This window comes from Rattus norvegicus, chromosome 18, assembly GCF_036323735.1.
Source record: "Rattus norvegicus strain BN/NHsdMcwi chromosome 18, GRCr8, whole genome shotgun sequence".
Classification (NCBI taxonomy): domain Eukaryota; kingdom Metazoa; phylum Chordata; class Mammalia; order Rodentia; family Muridae; genus Rattus; species Rattus norvegicus.
In genome coordinates this window covers 16,319,470-16,336,563 of record NC_086036.1, presented here as the reverse complement: position 1 = coordinate 16,336,563, position 17,094 = coordinate 16,319,470, and the positions used below count along the sequence as shown (strand labels likewise).

General features: G+C 46.6%; 1 protein-coding gene across 6 annotated transcripts in view; it reads right to left on the bottom strand.

Moving 5' to 3' along the window:
* The window catches only part of Fhod3 (formin homology 2 domain containing 3), a 432,679-nt gene that overhangs the window by 363,945 nt on the left and 51,640 nt on the right, over positions 1-17,094 (bottom strand). For all 6 annotated transcript variants that reach the window (XM_017600804.3, XM_017600806.3, NM_001415720.1 and 3 more), the window contains exon 3: positions 8,666-8,730. In XM_017600804.3, the coding sequence (XP_017456293.1) occupies positions 8,666-8,730 (65 nt within the window). The remainder of the gene's footprint in view (positions 1-8,665; positions 8,731-17,094) is intronic.

Below are 17,094 nucleotides of genomic sequence, written 5' to 3'. Positions count from 1 at the left end.
AGAAACGCCCTGGCTGTGACCTCCACAGCAGAGGTGCTTTCTGGATTCACCCTGATGCTAACTCTGCTTCTAGCCAAGAACCTCAGACAACATCTCCAAGTTCATTTCAATTACCATCCCAAGTGACATCACAGGACATACCTGTCACGCAAGGGGAAGTTTGTGCTCTGTACCTTCACCCCCTCATCCCTATGTGACATCTCAGGTCATGCAGCATATTCAGACGTGGAAACTGTCAAGGAACCCACAGGGACAGGAGAGGAGAGTCACCAAAGACACCCATTCCAGCACACCCCCGTCACCTGCACAGTTTGCCCACAGGGCCCTGGACCAGCATTCCTAGGGCACTATCTCTACCACACAGCTAGGGAGAACTGAGAAACCCACAGGCCAGCCTTAAGGGAACATTGCCCTGCCTGCCTCTTCATTTATAAACACAAGTGATAATTTCTCTATAGGCCTTTCTTCAATTATAATAATATGACAATGGGGTTGGGGATTTAGCTCAGTGGTAGAGTGCTTGCCTAAGAAGCGCAAGGCCCTGGGTTCGGTCCCCAGCTCCGAAAAAAAGAACCAAAAAAAAAAAAAAAACAAAAAAACAAAAACAAACGCTAATAATATGACAATTGATAAGCCCTTCCCAACTCCCCCCTCTGCCCTCCTGTCTCAACTCCCTCCTGTCTCTGTTACTCTGCAACTTGAACTGGAAATGATGAATAACATGCATTCCCATGCTGGTTTTCTTTTTCCACCTTTAAGTAAAATCCTGTATCGTCCCCTGCCATAGCTCGTTTTATCTGGTTTTGGTGTGGGAGGTGGACAACTTTAAATACTTACCGTTAGGTATTTCCAATACAACAAAAAAAAGGGGGGGCAAAATGCTCCCATGATCTTCCAAGAGCAACTCCTTTTCCCAAGTCTGTCACTATGACCTGAATAACACACAAATGTGTTAATCATGAGAAGTCTGCCTTTGAAAAGCAAGGCGTGGAGTAACATCCACCCTCTTTCTGAACTCCTGAGTCCTCTGGGTATGGAAATACCTAGGCAAGAGACAAAGTATGCCCTATTTCCCAGCACCAACTCTGACTGTCCTATGACAGAAATGAAGCTGTCCCTTCGTGGAAACAGCCATGGGCATGGAGAGCTGGCCACCAGGGCTTGCACCGCACTGCACGGCAGCCAGACGTGTGATGGGAAGACTTGGAATGCAACAGAAATCACCTCAAAGCACAGTGATCGTCTGACCAGGGTTTGCTTTCTGAACTTCGCTGACGGCATTCTGCAGTCTCACTGCCAGTCTAACTACCAGCAGATCCCTTGGAATTCTAGCCTCAGGTATCCCTACCGAATTACTCAAATCTGTGTCCCTTTTTAAAGGGCCAGGGTTAGACATAGTCTCTGAGACAGTCCAGAGTGAGCAAACCAGTAATAGTTCTAAGGCAAAGCTCAGATTCTAATATCCAAAATCTTAAGATCTTTACTGATAAAAAGAAACTAAGTCCTAGGAGTGTAGTAGGGGCGGTTAAAGAAAGTCGTAGGGGAGAGTTGAGCACAACCTGAAACAAAGTTGCCAAGAGTTCTTCATTCATGTATCCTCACATCTCACTTCCCTTCCCGGGAAGCCTAAGTCCCACAGCTGACCCAGGTTCTCAGGCTCGGTCTCTCACTGTACCTCCCTTCATTACTCTGCCCTGTATTCTGCAGAGATGAGGGCAGAGCTCCAAGTGGATTCTTGAGCTGCTCTTTTTATTCTTGCTGTGAACTCATGACTGAGGCATTGCAAGATCTCCTCATTCCTCCTGGTTCCCAGCATCTCAAGATCAGAAGCCCAATGGCAGGTGTGTGTTACAGAGTCTGTCTGGGCCTTTTCACGTTTCCATTTGGTAGAAGATGGACTTAGGGATTACTGGGCACATGTAGCAATCCAGTCTGATAGTAAGGCACCTTAGAGAGGTAGCAACGCTTCAGAGAGGAAAAGTGTCCCCTAAGAATCTCCTCCCCCATCCCAGGGAGCCACTAGACACATGGACATTTTGTAGGGTCTGCCACCTAGGACCTGTGACAGATTGATGGAAAACAGATGGTGTGAGGTACTTATCTGATTAACCCACAGAGCTTGTTTTTAATATAGAAAACAGAACCACAGGCAAAACTGGGTCACGGGCTTGATGGGGTATAAAAGGAGGTTTAAAATAAGTCACAGAGTCCCAGAATCTCTCTCTCTGCAACGGTGAGTCTGGATTCCAAAAGCAGCCCCACTCTCTGCTGAAACTGTGGCTAGCAGGACAGTAAATGCCTATTAGGATATCAAAGATCGAAGGATCCAAGTTTCTGGGGAAGCTTGAGAGTCTGGTAACCAGACAGAAACAGGAAGTGCAGCCCTCTGCTCCTTACCTGATGGGTGCCCACATGGAGTCCAGGAATGGAGCATAGATACCCAAGAACTCAGTTCAGAAGTGCCCCCCCTTTGGGGGGTTATGTGAAAATACCTCTGTGGGGAGTTAGCATGTGGTCAGCTTGACAGCTAAGGCCTGGAGACAAAGGAAGCAAGGGTGGTCAGAGGGCCAAAATGACCAAATGGCTCAGGGCATGGGGTTCTTACTGGCCTGGGAACCGCCAGCTTGACTTGGTTTCTCCATCACATGGTGTTCATGTCAGGGACCAGCAATGCTTGCATGGTTCTGCTAGCAGCCAAGGGGCCAGCAGCCAAGCCAGGCCTAATATCTTAGCACTCACAGCATTACCACATCCTCTTTAACACAGAAATATCACCAAGGACTGTCAGACCCAAGAGAGGCTTTTTGCTTTATTTGTTTGATTGATTACAGTTTCCTGAAGAAAACTCCTAATTTGAAGGGAAATTTCAAATCACACACCCAGCTAAGGAGTACAGATCATTTGTTTTAACTAATGCTCCAAAGCCTAGCACATCCCCGACCCCTATCTCCCACCAAAGGCAATGCCAGGAAAAGAAACTGGAAAGCGCGCTTTCTCAGAAGGGCTAGTTGAAAAATCAGTGAGGACTGCAGAGGGAAAGATGGGAGAGATGGGGAACCATGACAACCTAGTGAAAAGCACAGGGTGGTCAAGGGGCTTAAGGAAGATAAACTGGACTAAGGCTGAGGGAAAGAGGGGCTAGACTGACAGCCATGTATTACAGCTCTGTCCCAACCTTTGAATCCAGAAACCCATGGCCCTGGACGCTAGAGCTGTTATCGAGTGTTTGGATCCTGGACAAACCTACGCCTTGCCTGAGTCCCAGGTGCCGCTCTGTAAAGCACCCTCGCACCTCTCTTCAGCAATGGCAGCTGGGGCTGGCCCAGGACCCTTTCTCACTACACTACGACTACGACGGCATGCAGGGGCTGGAGTGTAAGTCCTGCAAGCATGAGCCATGTGTTAAATCATCAGAACTCAGGTTTTAACATTCACCTATTTCATGTGTACAAGTGTTTTGTCTACATGCATGTGTGTGTAACATGTGTGTGATATGTGTGTCTTGTATCCACAGAGACCAGAAGAGAGTAACACATCCGCTGGAACTGGAGTTACAGATACTTGTTAACTGCTGCGTTGGTATTGAGAATCAAACCCTGGTTGTCTGTAAGAGCAAGTGCTCTTGGCCACTAGGCCATCTCTCCAACCCCCAGAACTCATTTTTCTAAAGTGTTAGGCCTGGTAACACACACACACACACACACAAATTGTAGCAGGCATGTTCCTGGGGCTCACTGCCAGCCAGCCTGGTCTAGTTGGTGAGTTCCAGGCCAGTGAGAACATATCCTTCTCAAAACAAAACAAAATATAGTAGATAACACCTGAGGAACAAATAAGGTTGTTCTCTGGCCTATGCATGGGACAAGGAAGGAAATGCATGCACATGTGCACACTCACACACACATACACACTCACACACTCACACACTCACACACTCTCACACACACTCACACATACTCTCCCACACACACTCACACACACTCACATACACATACACACACTCACACACTCACATACACACACTCACACACTCACACACTCACATACACACACTCCACACACTCACACACATACACACACTCACACACACACATACTCACGCACACTCACACACATTCACACACACTCACACACTCACACACACTCACACACTCACACACACACACACAGAGGTACTATCAGCTCACTGCTGTTACAGTTCTAATACATAATGCAAACAGCAGCAAGGCTTAGCCTAAAGAACATTATTTGCACTCAGTACATGGACAAGTCATAACATCGGTGCCTCAACGGCAGGTAACCAACAACCATCCATCTGTGGATGAAGCATCCTTCTCTCATGTTCCTCTCTTTAAACATTTTCTTTATGCCTCTGACTTGACATTCTGAGCAGTGTGACGGACCTCATACAGATACTAGTTCTTTCAGCCAGCTTGCCAGCCTCTCCCCACATCCCCATCTCCATACCCCAAGCTCACTGTCACAAAGACTGTAGGGAAATGGGACTGACAACCTTGTGCCCAGCTGTTCTTCTGCAGCTTACAAGCCTGAACAACCGTTCTGTATTCTGTATCTTCAGCTAAACGTTACCCTTTAAACTCACTCAGTGCTGCACATTTGTAAGCATAGGCCTTCTGGGCGGGGACGGACTTCTTTTAAGGAAAGAGAAGGTCAACATCAGAAGAGTGGGAAACAAAGTTTCAAACAAAAATGTTCAGCCAATAGAAAGCTCACCCATGTCAACTTAAGGATCTGTATCAGTTGTTGATGTCAGTGCTCTGACCAAATAAGAAGCCACTTAAAAGAACAAAGTTTGTTTTGGCTCAAGGTTTGAGGGGATACAGTCCATCAAGGCAGGAAAGGCCTGGCTTCAGGCCACTGGGCTAGGAAGCAGGGACAGAAATGCTGGCAGTTATCTGACCTCTTTCTCCACTTTTATTCGGCCCCTTCATGTCCATGGGATAGGAGTGCCCATATTTAGGATAATCTATTTTAGCTAACGCTCTCTGGAAGCAACCTCATAGACACTCTGGTCGCATCTTCCAGGTTCAGCTAGGTTGGTGATTAAAATCAACCATCACAGGGTCTCACAAGTTCCACATTTTTTCTTATTTTTGTTGTTTGTTTGTTTGTTTGTTTGTTTTTGAGATAAGGTCTGACAATGTAGCCCTGACTATGGGCCTCACTATGTTGACCAGGCTGTCCTCAAACTCAGAGACCCACTTGCATCTGCCTCCCAAGTGCTGGGATTAAAGGCATGTGCCACTGTGGCTAGCCACATCTCCTTCCCTGACACCCTGGACTCCATCCTGACCCTTTAGCTTTGTTCTGTTGCTCATGCAACTCTCGAGTCAGTTCCTTGGAATGCTTTTCTGGGTTGAAATAAGATCCCTGGCAGGATTAAAAGGATTTTTCCCCTATTAACCTTATAAAATGGAACTTCTCCTATTGATCTGAAATCTCTTTTTTAGATTTTTATTTGTAAGTTCACACCTAAAATGGAGACATCGATGATTTTTATCTCTTTAGGAATCGAAGCTGAGTTAAGAGGGCAAGTTGTGCACTGTTTGCTGTAATACATTGCATCAGGCACTCATACTGAAAATACACACAAGAAAGTCATAGCGAGGAGGAACATGAAGGCCCCAAAGCTTCAGCCTTCTCTGCACCAAATTCTCAGCCCAGCCTCCTTCCAAACACAATAGAGCTGCTCAGGGGTTAGGAGGGACCATCAAAACAGAGCCCCTGTGCACAGCCTTTGGGTTTGTTGTGAGGGCTGCTGAGTTGCTAACCTTAGAGGCTCTATTCTACCCTTATCCCTGTGGGGACAGGCTTCCCAGGTCAGCGAGGGACAATTCCAAACACATGTCACCTCCAATTCATCAGCACTCACCCCAGACTGTAAACATTCCTACACTTCATAAAAGCAGGAGCGAAGAGGAAGAGGGGTGAGGTAAAAAAAGCACAGATTTGCTAGTGTGACAGACCCATGGGACAGAAGTTGGCCGTGCGTGCTTTTCAGTAGCACTGTGGGTACAGAGCAAGGTTTCCCAGGTGCTGCATTTCATGCTGCACCCAACACCTTCCGGGATGAATCTGTTCCTCAAGTGGCCATGAGTAGAAATGATGTTGGGGGGGAAACGAAACCAAACCCAGGACTCCACTACTGGGAAAGGTCCACCCCTCATCTTGGTTTCCTTGTCATTTCCACTGGAGGCTGCTCCAGCTTTCGTTTGTTGTTTTGTGTGGTGCTGTTTGTTATTACTGCAAAGAAGGGCCACTTAGTCCTTCCCCTTGGGAAGGTCACGAAGTGTCACGATGGGATGACACTTCAAGAGCACAGTGCACACATCCCACTGTCCATACATAATCAAACAATATCACTCAAGCGGTGTCTGACAGAAGCTACTGTATATCGCACCAAAAGAAGGAAATGGGCCCAACAGAATGGTTTTCAGTGCAAAGGAAACCTACTGTCTCAGGCATTCGTCTATCCATCCAAACCCTCTGAGGCCTGTAGCAACTGATGGACTGAGGAAAGCAGAAAATAGATGTACACATGACACCCTGTTCTCACTTACACTCTGGTGCCTGAATACCATTTCTTACCTATGCAGAGATGCAGACATCTGAGAGATGGTCCTCAATTAGAACTTCCTATGGGTCTTCTGGCATGAAATACTGACAGCATGGTCTTATAAGTTCCCAATTTTGTTCCCTTGAAGTCAAGCAAGAGCTGAGGCCATTTGTGAGAACTGGAATCCGCCTAAGTGTTTCCAACATCCTTCACCTTGTGTAGCTGTCAGAGCACACTTGGCTTAAACGTTTTCGTAATGACTAATTTTGATTCTTTTCCAAAACAGTGAATTTTCAAAACCATGACTTTTTATATCCACAATCAATTGATCAAATATTTAGGTGCTATTTAATCAAATCACATGCTTCCAGTAACCAGGGCAAAATGGCATAAGGAAGGTTGAGGACACACACACACACACACACACACACACACACACACACACACATATATATATAAATTTTAATTGTTAATAAGCAAGCTCTTGCTTATCTCATGCTGGCCTTAGGCTTTCTAAGAATCTAAAAAGGACAATGAATGTTTAATCCTTTGCCTCCACCTCCCAAGTGCAGCATAGCCCTACTCGGTTTTGTGATGGCGGACACCGATCCCAGACAGATACCAATTGAGCTATATCCTTGTCCAAACATTTTCTAAAATGGATTTAGTTGTTTCAGATTTGGAACCAGATCAATGTAACAAACGTCAACTTTCCATTGCCCTCCTGTCCCCAGGAAAAGTGAGTTCACACTTATGTCCCAAGCCTCCTCTGAGGGTCAGCTACATTCCAGGGTTGGACTGCACTGGCATTTAGCACCTGCTGTGTGCTTGAGCTTGTTCTTGGTTTGAGAGAAGAGCTGGGAGACCTTACACAGAGCGATTTGTCACAGGATTTTTCTTTATGTGGACACACTTCATACGTGTGGAACAAATGACTCGGTGTAACATAGTATCCATGTATGGGCACACTCAGTGACTACAGCAACAGATTAAAAAATCAATGTTACCTACAGGTCCAACAGACCTTTGCAGGTTTCCAAAGATATTACAGCCCACCCTACAATACCCTTAAGACTCTGTGGGTTTGGGGTCATCTACACAATCATTTCTGCTTTAGAGCAATACGGGAAAGCTGGCACTTGCCAGCATTTCACACCAAAGTAAAACAACATGGATTCCCCTCAGTAATCAGCTGCCCACCCGCATCTATCAGGGATGTATAAGGACCAGAAAGCTTTCCTTCCATTGCATCCATGAGTCCTTCGATCCTAGGACAGACCAGCATCAGTAACATGACTGACATATGCCTGATGAGAGGGAGGCCTGAAGGCCACAGGAAGCAAGAAATTAAAACAAAATTAAGTTCACATTCATGCATAGAGTGAACTTTGTGCTCTTTCTTTTTATGATTTTAAATTCTTGTTTCCCCGTGGCTCAGTACTAGAAAGAATCTACCATTCACGTGAGGTAATTCATTTGTCATATATAACCTTTTTTTTTTCAAGTAAACACATGACTGCAGAACTGGCCCAATGGCCCCCTAATGACCAAAGAAAAGCCATTTGAAACCACAAGTACCTTTGCTTACCTAGCCCATGACAGCTAACATTCACTCTCACGTTGACTTGCCTTGGGATCTCCTGTGAAGTGTAAATCTGGGTATATATCTGTGTGAAGCTGTTTCCAGAGACATGTACCTACCCTGAATATGGGTGACACAGTCCCACAGCCTGGGGTCTAGGACTCAGTAAAGAGGAGAAAGCCAGCTGAGCAGCAGCACATCACCCTCTGCTTCCTGACTACAGGCAGAGCCCCTCACTGGTGACATCCAGGAAGAACCTCATGACTAGAAAGATCTCCATCAGTGACCTCAAGCTGTCTTATCTCGAGCAATAGTCACAATCAAGAGAGCAAAGAAAGCCAGAAACTCAAACTGATTGCCAGAAGTGGCTTCCCCCTGGAAACTCATGAGGGTTAACCCAAGCACATCGCTTATAAAGACCATTTCAGTTTCTAACTGTGTCATTTCCCATCACGCATGCTCCCTGAGGACAGGCAGAGAGCATGCCTGCTTCAGACACCACTCACCAATGCAAGCATGGACCCTCACAGACAGCTGTGTCCTCAGGATAATGCTGTTCTTCTTGCCCCGCCTGAGGGAGACAGGAAACAAAACAGAGGTGTTAGCAGGGCACCCAACGACCTGTCTGTCTATACGTCCCCCTAAAAGAGATGCCCAGTGAGCAGGGACCTAATCTAAACAAAAACATATCCTGAAATAACACATCACAAAGCTTCGGGGAAACAAAATGTAAACCTTTGCCTTTTCTCGATTAGCATGTATGTTTTGTCACCAAGCCCACTGATCCCAGAATCTATATATCTTGCTTCACCACTTTTAAATCTGAGCCTGTGAAGTGAAATCCACTTGCTCATTCCCATGGATATTTTAAATTGTTTTTAACATATATAGGAAAGGAAACACATGCTACCATCTGGAAGAACTGCTCTGTTGGTTTCAATTCAAGGCTGTCACGGCTTCTTCCTTGAATTCTTACAAGAAGATGAAATCCACCAAGGACACTTGGGGCTATTTATTATTGACCCTGGTAGCACGCACACTCCCCACCTCACTTCAAATCTTCCTTGCCTCAGTTTCCAGGAGGAAGGACCTGGGCAGCACTGGCTCTACTCTTACCTTAGGCCTGCCCTAGGTAGGACCTAGGATACAAAGGTCGACTTGGCAGAAAGTGTGCAATGGCAGATTATCATGGATCCTGGCTCAATGTGGGTAGCAAGGGCCATGAGACTAGGAGATGCCAAGAAGCCTGCATTTGGAGGCAAATGGAGAGAGCAGACAACCTAGCAGCAGGGAACATGGCAGGTCTCTCTGTGGCGGAATCCCTTGTCTGCCAGAGCCTCGGTTGTAGCAGAATCTGGCAGTGCCTTCCAGCATCCCAGTCTTAAGGTTGTATGGGAAGGAGACACAGAACCCAATCAGTGACTACATCAATCATGTTTTTTAATTTTGACACAGGTAAGAAGGGCCTGACTTTGAATTTATTATTAGAAAGGAAAAGGGAAAATCAATTGCATAGTCCTAGAAAATTATGAGGTAGCCTCCAGGGTTAAACGCCCCAAAAGGGCACAGAAAAAGATAACATGGGGGCCGGAGAGATGGTTCTGCAGGTGAGAGCACTGTTGCCCTTGTGCGCGCACGCGCGCGCACACACACACACACACACACACACACACACACACACTCAGCTCTTGGCACCCACATTGTGACTCCTAAATGTCTGTAACTCCAGCCCCAGGGAACCTGATGGCCATGCTCTAGTCTCTGTGGGCACTGCACACACACAGTGCACAGACATACATGAGGCAAAATGCCCATACACATTAAAATAAATAAGTTAATCTTTAAAAAAAAAAACGAAAGGCACAAATCCAAGAAAAGTATGGCAAACTAAGTTCTATAACATGCGAAAGTCAGGTACGTTTATCCTATGTGGTGGTTTGATTAGAAATGGCCCCCGTAGGCTCATAGATTTAAATGCTTGGCCACCAGGGAAATGGCACTATTAGGAGATGTGGCCACGTTGGAGAAAGTGTATCACTGGGTGGGTTTTGTAGTTTCAATTACTCAAGCCAGACTGTGTTCCTCTTCCTGATGCTTGTGGATTCAGATGTAGAACTCTCAGCTCCTCTAGCACCATGCCTGCCTACACACCACCATGCTTCCCACCATGACAATGATGACTGTAAGCCATCCAGTGCAATATCTTCCTTTATCAGAATCGCCATGGTCATAATGTCTCTTCACATCAATAGGAACCCTAACTAACACTTCCTAAGAACCGATTTAGGCAGGTTCAATACAGCACCACATGTGTGTGATCCTCAAGTTCAAAGGTGCACAGGCCATCTCCTGTGAGTCCCCTTTGACCATCACGCCCCTCCAACATTTATACTCATCCAACAACATACAATATGGAGCCAAAGCTCATTTAATGTTATTTCTTTATGTTTACATTGGTGCCATTATTAACTCTAGGAGTCTTTTTGTCGATCCTTTTGACTTTTTATAAAGAAACATCATGTTGTCTGCTTTAAGCAATCTTTAGCTTAGTGGTAGAGCATTTGCCTGACATGTGATAAGCTCTGGGTTTTCCCCCACCCAAAACAAAGAGCAAAATGAAGACTGCTGGTAGGCATGGTGGCTGCACACCGTTAGTCCCAACACTCGGGGGTGGGGGTGGGGATGGATTTAATCTCTGAGTTCTAGGCTAGCCAGGGCTACATAAAAGAAAAACAAGCAAAAAAAAAAAAAAAAAACCTTTCTTGGTTTTCCAATAAACAGTCTTTTGATTTTTTTTTTTAATTTACATGTATGTACACCTATATGAGTACATGAGTTTAAAACCTCCCACAGCCAGAAGAGGACGTCAGATCCTCTGGAAGTGGAGTCGCAGGTGGTTGTGAGCTGCCATTGAGTGCTGAGAACCAAACCCTGGTCCTCTGCGAGAGCGGTAAGTCCTCTCAACTGCTGACCCATTTGTCCAGACTTTCAGAAGAAACTTCCCAAGAAATGGGATAGTGTGTCAGCTTAGGTTAAGAAGAAAACAGTTACAGACCAGCAAGATGGCACAGCAGGTTTAAGTGCTTGACGCCAAGTCTGAAGGCCTGAGTGTGATACCCAGGTCCACCCCACACGGTAGAAGGAGGGAACCAACTCTTACAAGTGGTCCTTGATTCCCCACATCCATGCTGTGACAGGTGCATGTGAATGTGTGTGCACAAACAACACACACACACACAGACACACACACAGACACACACACACACACAGACATACACACACAGACACACACAGACATACACACACAGACACACACACAGACACACACACATACATGCACACATACACACACACAGACACACACAGACACACACATACACACAGACACACACACATACACACAGACACACACAGACACATACACTATACACACATGCACACACATGCACACACACAGACACACACAGACACACACACACAGACACACACAGACACACACACAGACACACACAGACACACACACAGACACACAGACACACACACAGACACACACATACATACACACAGACACACACATACATACACACAGACACACACACATACACACACACACACACAATAAATATTTTTAAATGCTAAAAGAAAGAAGTCCCATTAGTTCTTGATGTGTGGGGGACACGCAGACACATAGAACGTTCCAGATGAAGCTCTGAGCACTTTACACAAGTTTTGTCTTCACAAAATCCTCAGGATTGACAGCACTAGCCCTGTGCTAGATAAGAGAAGTTGGGAAAATTAAAATATATGGGTGAAGTCTCACAGGGAGGAAGTAACTGAGCTTAGACTCAGCCTAAACAATGTGACCCTGGCCCCGCATGCTGCTCCCTCCCTCTGGCTGGCTTACAGGCAGACATTCGATCTTCTATTCCCTTATCGCACACAGTTTCTAGTACTAAACACAGTCTGAGCTCTGGGGCATGGACCACTGCCTGCTGCATTAAGGAAGCAACACAGAATTCCCAGAGGCAGCCACAGCAGCTGGCCTGACCTGCAGCCTTTACACTCGAGTCTCCAACATCCATCCTCACCTAAATGGCCAGCCCACTGCCCACTACCAGTCTGTGACTCGCTGCTCCCCACAGCTACACAAGCCAATGTAGTGAAAATGACCCTCTCTTCTGCTGAGACTGCAAGTGAGGAAGGCCTCACTGGGTACCGGTAGAAATGTGAGCGCAGCCAATGTGAAAGCACAAAAAGCCACGAACAGAATGTCCATATATCCAGAAGAAGGACTTTGAGCAGTGTGCCCCGAAGGATCTAGGTCAGTGTGTCAGAAAGGGACCTACCTGCACAGCCATGCTCATAGCTACACTGTCCACAACACCCAAGACACCAAAGCAGCGTAGCTAGCTGTGGAGGAGAACTCAAGGAATGCAGGATGGGAAGGAAGGAGGGATACAGTGACTGAGTGTGTGTAAACATCAGGAGGAAGTCCCTTACTCTATACAGCCAGCGCAGCTCAAACACTAACATACATCAGCAGATGGATGATAGATGAGAAATAGACTGGAGAGAGATGAGACCCAATAGTTGGATTTCTCCCAAGCACCCTAGCACAGATTTCAGCAGGTAACTTTACAGGGCTCCCATGACAGAAGATTGTCACAGCCCTGTGAGGACTGTGAGAGGTCCTTGCTCTCCACCACCTGCGTGTGTCAACCTTGCCTAGCTGCCACATCTGTGAGCTACTCCCCAGTTGCTGAGTCAGATGGGGTTGCACAGCACTAGGACCCAGGGGCAAAGTCAGTGTGTGGGGCCTGAGGCTCCAGGGTCAAAGGGCTTCCTTTCTTATCAGTGCAGCAGATGCCAGGGAACCATCACCAGCTTCCAAATCCCACAGCATTTCCATCCGCAGGACACACCCAAGGCCATCCTTCCCCTAGTGACAACAGGAAACCATCCAGAACAGACATAGGAATCAAAAGGAAATATCCAATTAATGCCCAAGTGCCAGAGATGTGAGGGCCAGAGCCCTAAGGGTTCAGCAAGTCTCTGCCCTCTCAGAAAGCACAAGTTTCCTGTGTAAGGCCTTGGGGAAAGAGCTCTCATCTGGGTCATCGAGGCTCTCAAAAAACCATGTTTCCATTACCGGCTCTCAAGAGAACATCTTCACAAGAACACAGGAAGGCCTTATCACAGCAAGAGCAGGGACTTTCTTTGTCGAACTGTGAGAGGCACAGAGCCAGAGGCTTTGTCACGTTTCTGTAGCCAACAGTGGAGATGACACCCCACACTGTCCTCCAGACACACAAGCAAATTTAAACTACTATTTCAGTCAAGGGTAGGAGGAGGTATTTAAACATGCTACAGAAGCAGGAACAGGCCCTTGAGCAGGTCTCCAGGGAGCCAGCCCCTTGCAAGCTTCCAGTCCTGTGAAACTCACCGGGCACCCTGACTCAGGCAGAAGGGAGATTTGGGTGAGTCTTCTGATGGTCAAAAGACAGAAAGCTGGCTAAGTCTGAGTCGCTCATAAGGTCAACGTTCAAGCTAGAGGTCCAGCCACTGCCGCCCTCATTTCCATTCGTACAGGGGTCTCTGCTAATAGAGTGTGTGAAGCTAAAAGCAGATGCTAAAACCTGCTGGGTGACCCCCACAAATTAACCTTCCAAGCCCGGTTCCCTCCTAAGTAAAGTGGGACACTAATGATGCCCGCCTTCTGGTGAGGGTGTGGACAGGTAATTCAGGTCATGTGCAGAGGTCGTCCGGGCACTGACTGGCACATGGCAGAGGCTTGCTGGTGTGAGGTGGCATGCTTGCTGTCCCTGGTCCCTGGTCAGTCCTTCCTCTTCTCTTTCCACTTCTGCTTTAATGCCTGCCTGCACTCCGGCCCACTCTCATCTGCCTTTTCTCCTTCCTACCACATCATGTTCTTCCTCTTCCTCTTTTCTATTTCCACATTACAGATGCCTCAAGGATCTACCATGACAGCGTGTCACTGATGCTCTCTGGTTCAGTTAAAGCTCAAAGGGTTTAACATGGGCACTGGTGTGCACCCCTCCTGGGTGTGGCCCTGGGTATGCTGGGCTCTGAGGATGCACCTTGCACCCCTTTACTGTGAGGGGTGAGGGGTGCCCAGATAAACAGACACGTTTGTAGGGTGCGTCATGGTACATGCCCTGTGGCCAAAGCACCAAGCCCGTGTTCTTGAACAGACGAGAGTCACCACCTTTGCTATCACAGACCCTGCTAGGGAAGCCGCTCGCAGGCCCTGCATCCCTCCTCACTGCTCGTTGAAAAGGCTGCTCCTTCTCTGTGAATCCAGTGGCCAGTGCCAATGGCTCTTCTATGGTCATCGCTAGCATATTTATTTTTAAGTTTTAATGAAGTATATCTGTTGCATGTATATAAAACAATAATTTGGGGGTCTGATAATAGAGGGGATAAATAATCTCCACCATCTAAATTTTTAATTTGTCCCCAAAATACCCCAAGAGAAACCCCATCTCTATCTATGGTCATTCCTCATTCTCACATCTAACTCCAGGACTGCAAATGTACCCTCTCTGTGCTGGATATTTTCATGTTAACTTAGCACAAGTTAGAGTTATCTGAAAGAAGAGAATTTCAATTGAGAAAATGCCTCCATGAGATCCAGCTGTAGGGCATTTGCTTAATTAGTGATTGATAGATTGTGGGTGGTGCCATCCCTGGTCCTGGCTTCTTAAAGTAAGCAGGTTGGGATTGGGCAAGCCACAGGGAGCAAGCCAGTAAGCAGCACTCTTTCATGGCCTCTGCATCACAGTGTTTCATCGCAGCAATAAAAACCCTAAGACCCTCTCTGAATAGACTTGCATTTCTGACACTTCCTGTAGACCTGTGTGCCTGATTTTTTTTTAATTTAATCACATGTTCTTGAGGCTTATCTAGAGTGAGATATGTATCCATATGTGTTCTGTTACCCAATACCTGACTAGACTTAGAACAAGGACCATCCCTGGCAATTTATAGTAGGAAAATTTTATCTGAGGAGACACAGGCACAGTGGTGGGAGCAGCTGGTGGCAGTGGCAGCAGGAGTATGAGGCTGCCTGCTCACAGCTTTGCAGACCAGGAAACAGAAATATCGGGCTAGAAGTTGAGACTGGGGTATAAAAGCCCACCCCGTAGCAACCCAGTTCCCCAGCTAGCTGCACCCCACTTCCCACTTCCCAAAGGTTCCATGGCTGCCAAAAACAGAGCCACCAACTGGGGACCAAGTGTTCATACAGAAGAGCCTATGGCTGACATTACACACCCACACTATGACATCACACTCCTTATGCTGGTGCTGTCCCATGGCACGCACACACCACTTGCTTTGAGCATTCCTCAGTTAATGGGCATTTGGGATTCTTCTATATTGGGACTATTATAAATCATAGCTCAGGGAGCATCTGTGTACAGATTTTTACACAGACAAATGCTTCCTCTCCAGCAGATACATCTAGAAGTAGAATTGCTGGGCTGTGTGGTGATTTAATGTTTAACATTTTAAGAAACCATCAAAGAGGCTGTCCCACTTTACATTCCCGCCAGCAGTGCATCGGCTGTCCAATTTCACGACTTCCCCCTCAACACACGCCACCTTCTGTCACTGTGATTCTGGCCTTGCCAGTAGGTGTACAGTAGGACCTCATTGTGGTTTTGACTTGAATTTTCCCAGAGACTTACAATGTTGAGCAGATTTCCACATGCTTCTTGGTCATGTATCTATTTGTCATTTATGTATCTTGATGGGATACATACCTATTCAAACCTTTTGATTTATTTCTCTTGTTATTGAGTTGCAAGAGCTCTTTACATATTCTGGATATGTTCTGAAGATCTGTTATAAGATTTACAAATGTTCCCATTCCACAATACCTAGCAAGTATATTTTTAAAGGAGAAACTTTTTAATTGGTTTTATCACCTGTATTCTCCGTATCTCTACAGACTGGTACTTCACAAAGCGTCACAGAGACTTGATCCTGTTTTCTCTTTCATAGTTTGAGCTGCCATACTTCAGACCGTGATCCATTTCAGCTGGGTTTCTATGTGTGGCAAAAGGCCCCTCACATTTCACGGCCCCTCCCCTGCCATCTACACTCAGATATCCTCAAGGGATAGAAGTCTATTTGAACCATCTCTCAGGAAATTCTGCTGCCACCCTAGTCAGCTACTCCTCCCTCTGCTTACTCTGCCCCAGGATACCCTGACCCCCTCTTGCCAGGTCTCCCCTCCCCCTGTTGCCATGCCTAGTGTCCTTACCTGTTTATTCTCTAGACTCTTATCCCACCTTCCTGAAACAGAAACTTCCTTTCTGCCTTACACAAAGACCCTGATCTAAAGCGAGGTTGGGCACCCAGCACTGTTGTCATCACCAAGCAAGGAGTGCAAGTTGCTCTTGCAGTTTCTGGAAAGATCTTTAAATGGAAAAAATATTAGCCAGCACCAAGACTTCTCTTCACCTAACTCATCTGAAACAGGAACCACCGGCCACCACCAGTATTCACAGAGATAAAGGGAGGTCAGGTGAACCAGCCCATGGTGTGTGGTATGAGCTGAGTCTGAGTCCTAGTCCCTGTGAGTCCGTGTCCACAGAAGAAGTTTGCACACCCTTTATCCCTCTCACTCTCTCTGGTGTCTCGGATGCTGATGAGACCATGAACTAGAGCAGCCACTCTGGACCCAGCAATGGAATCCTCATCTGAAGGATGCTGCCTCTGTTCTACCACTCACTCCCCAAGGGCACTGGACTCTTTATTTTTAAAGAATTACTTATTTTATGTATATGAGCACACTGTAGCTGTCTTCAGACACACCAGAAGAGTCATCGGATGCCATTACAGATGGTTGTGAGCCACCATGTGGTTGCTGGGAATTGAACTCAGGACCTCTGGAAGAGCAGTCAGTGCT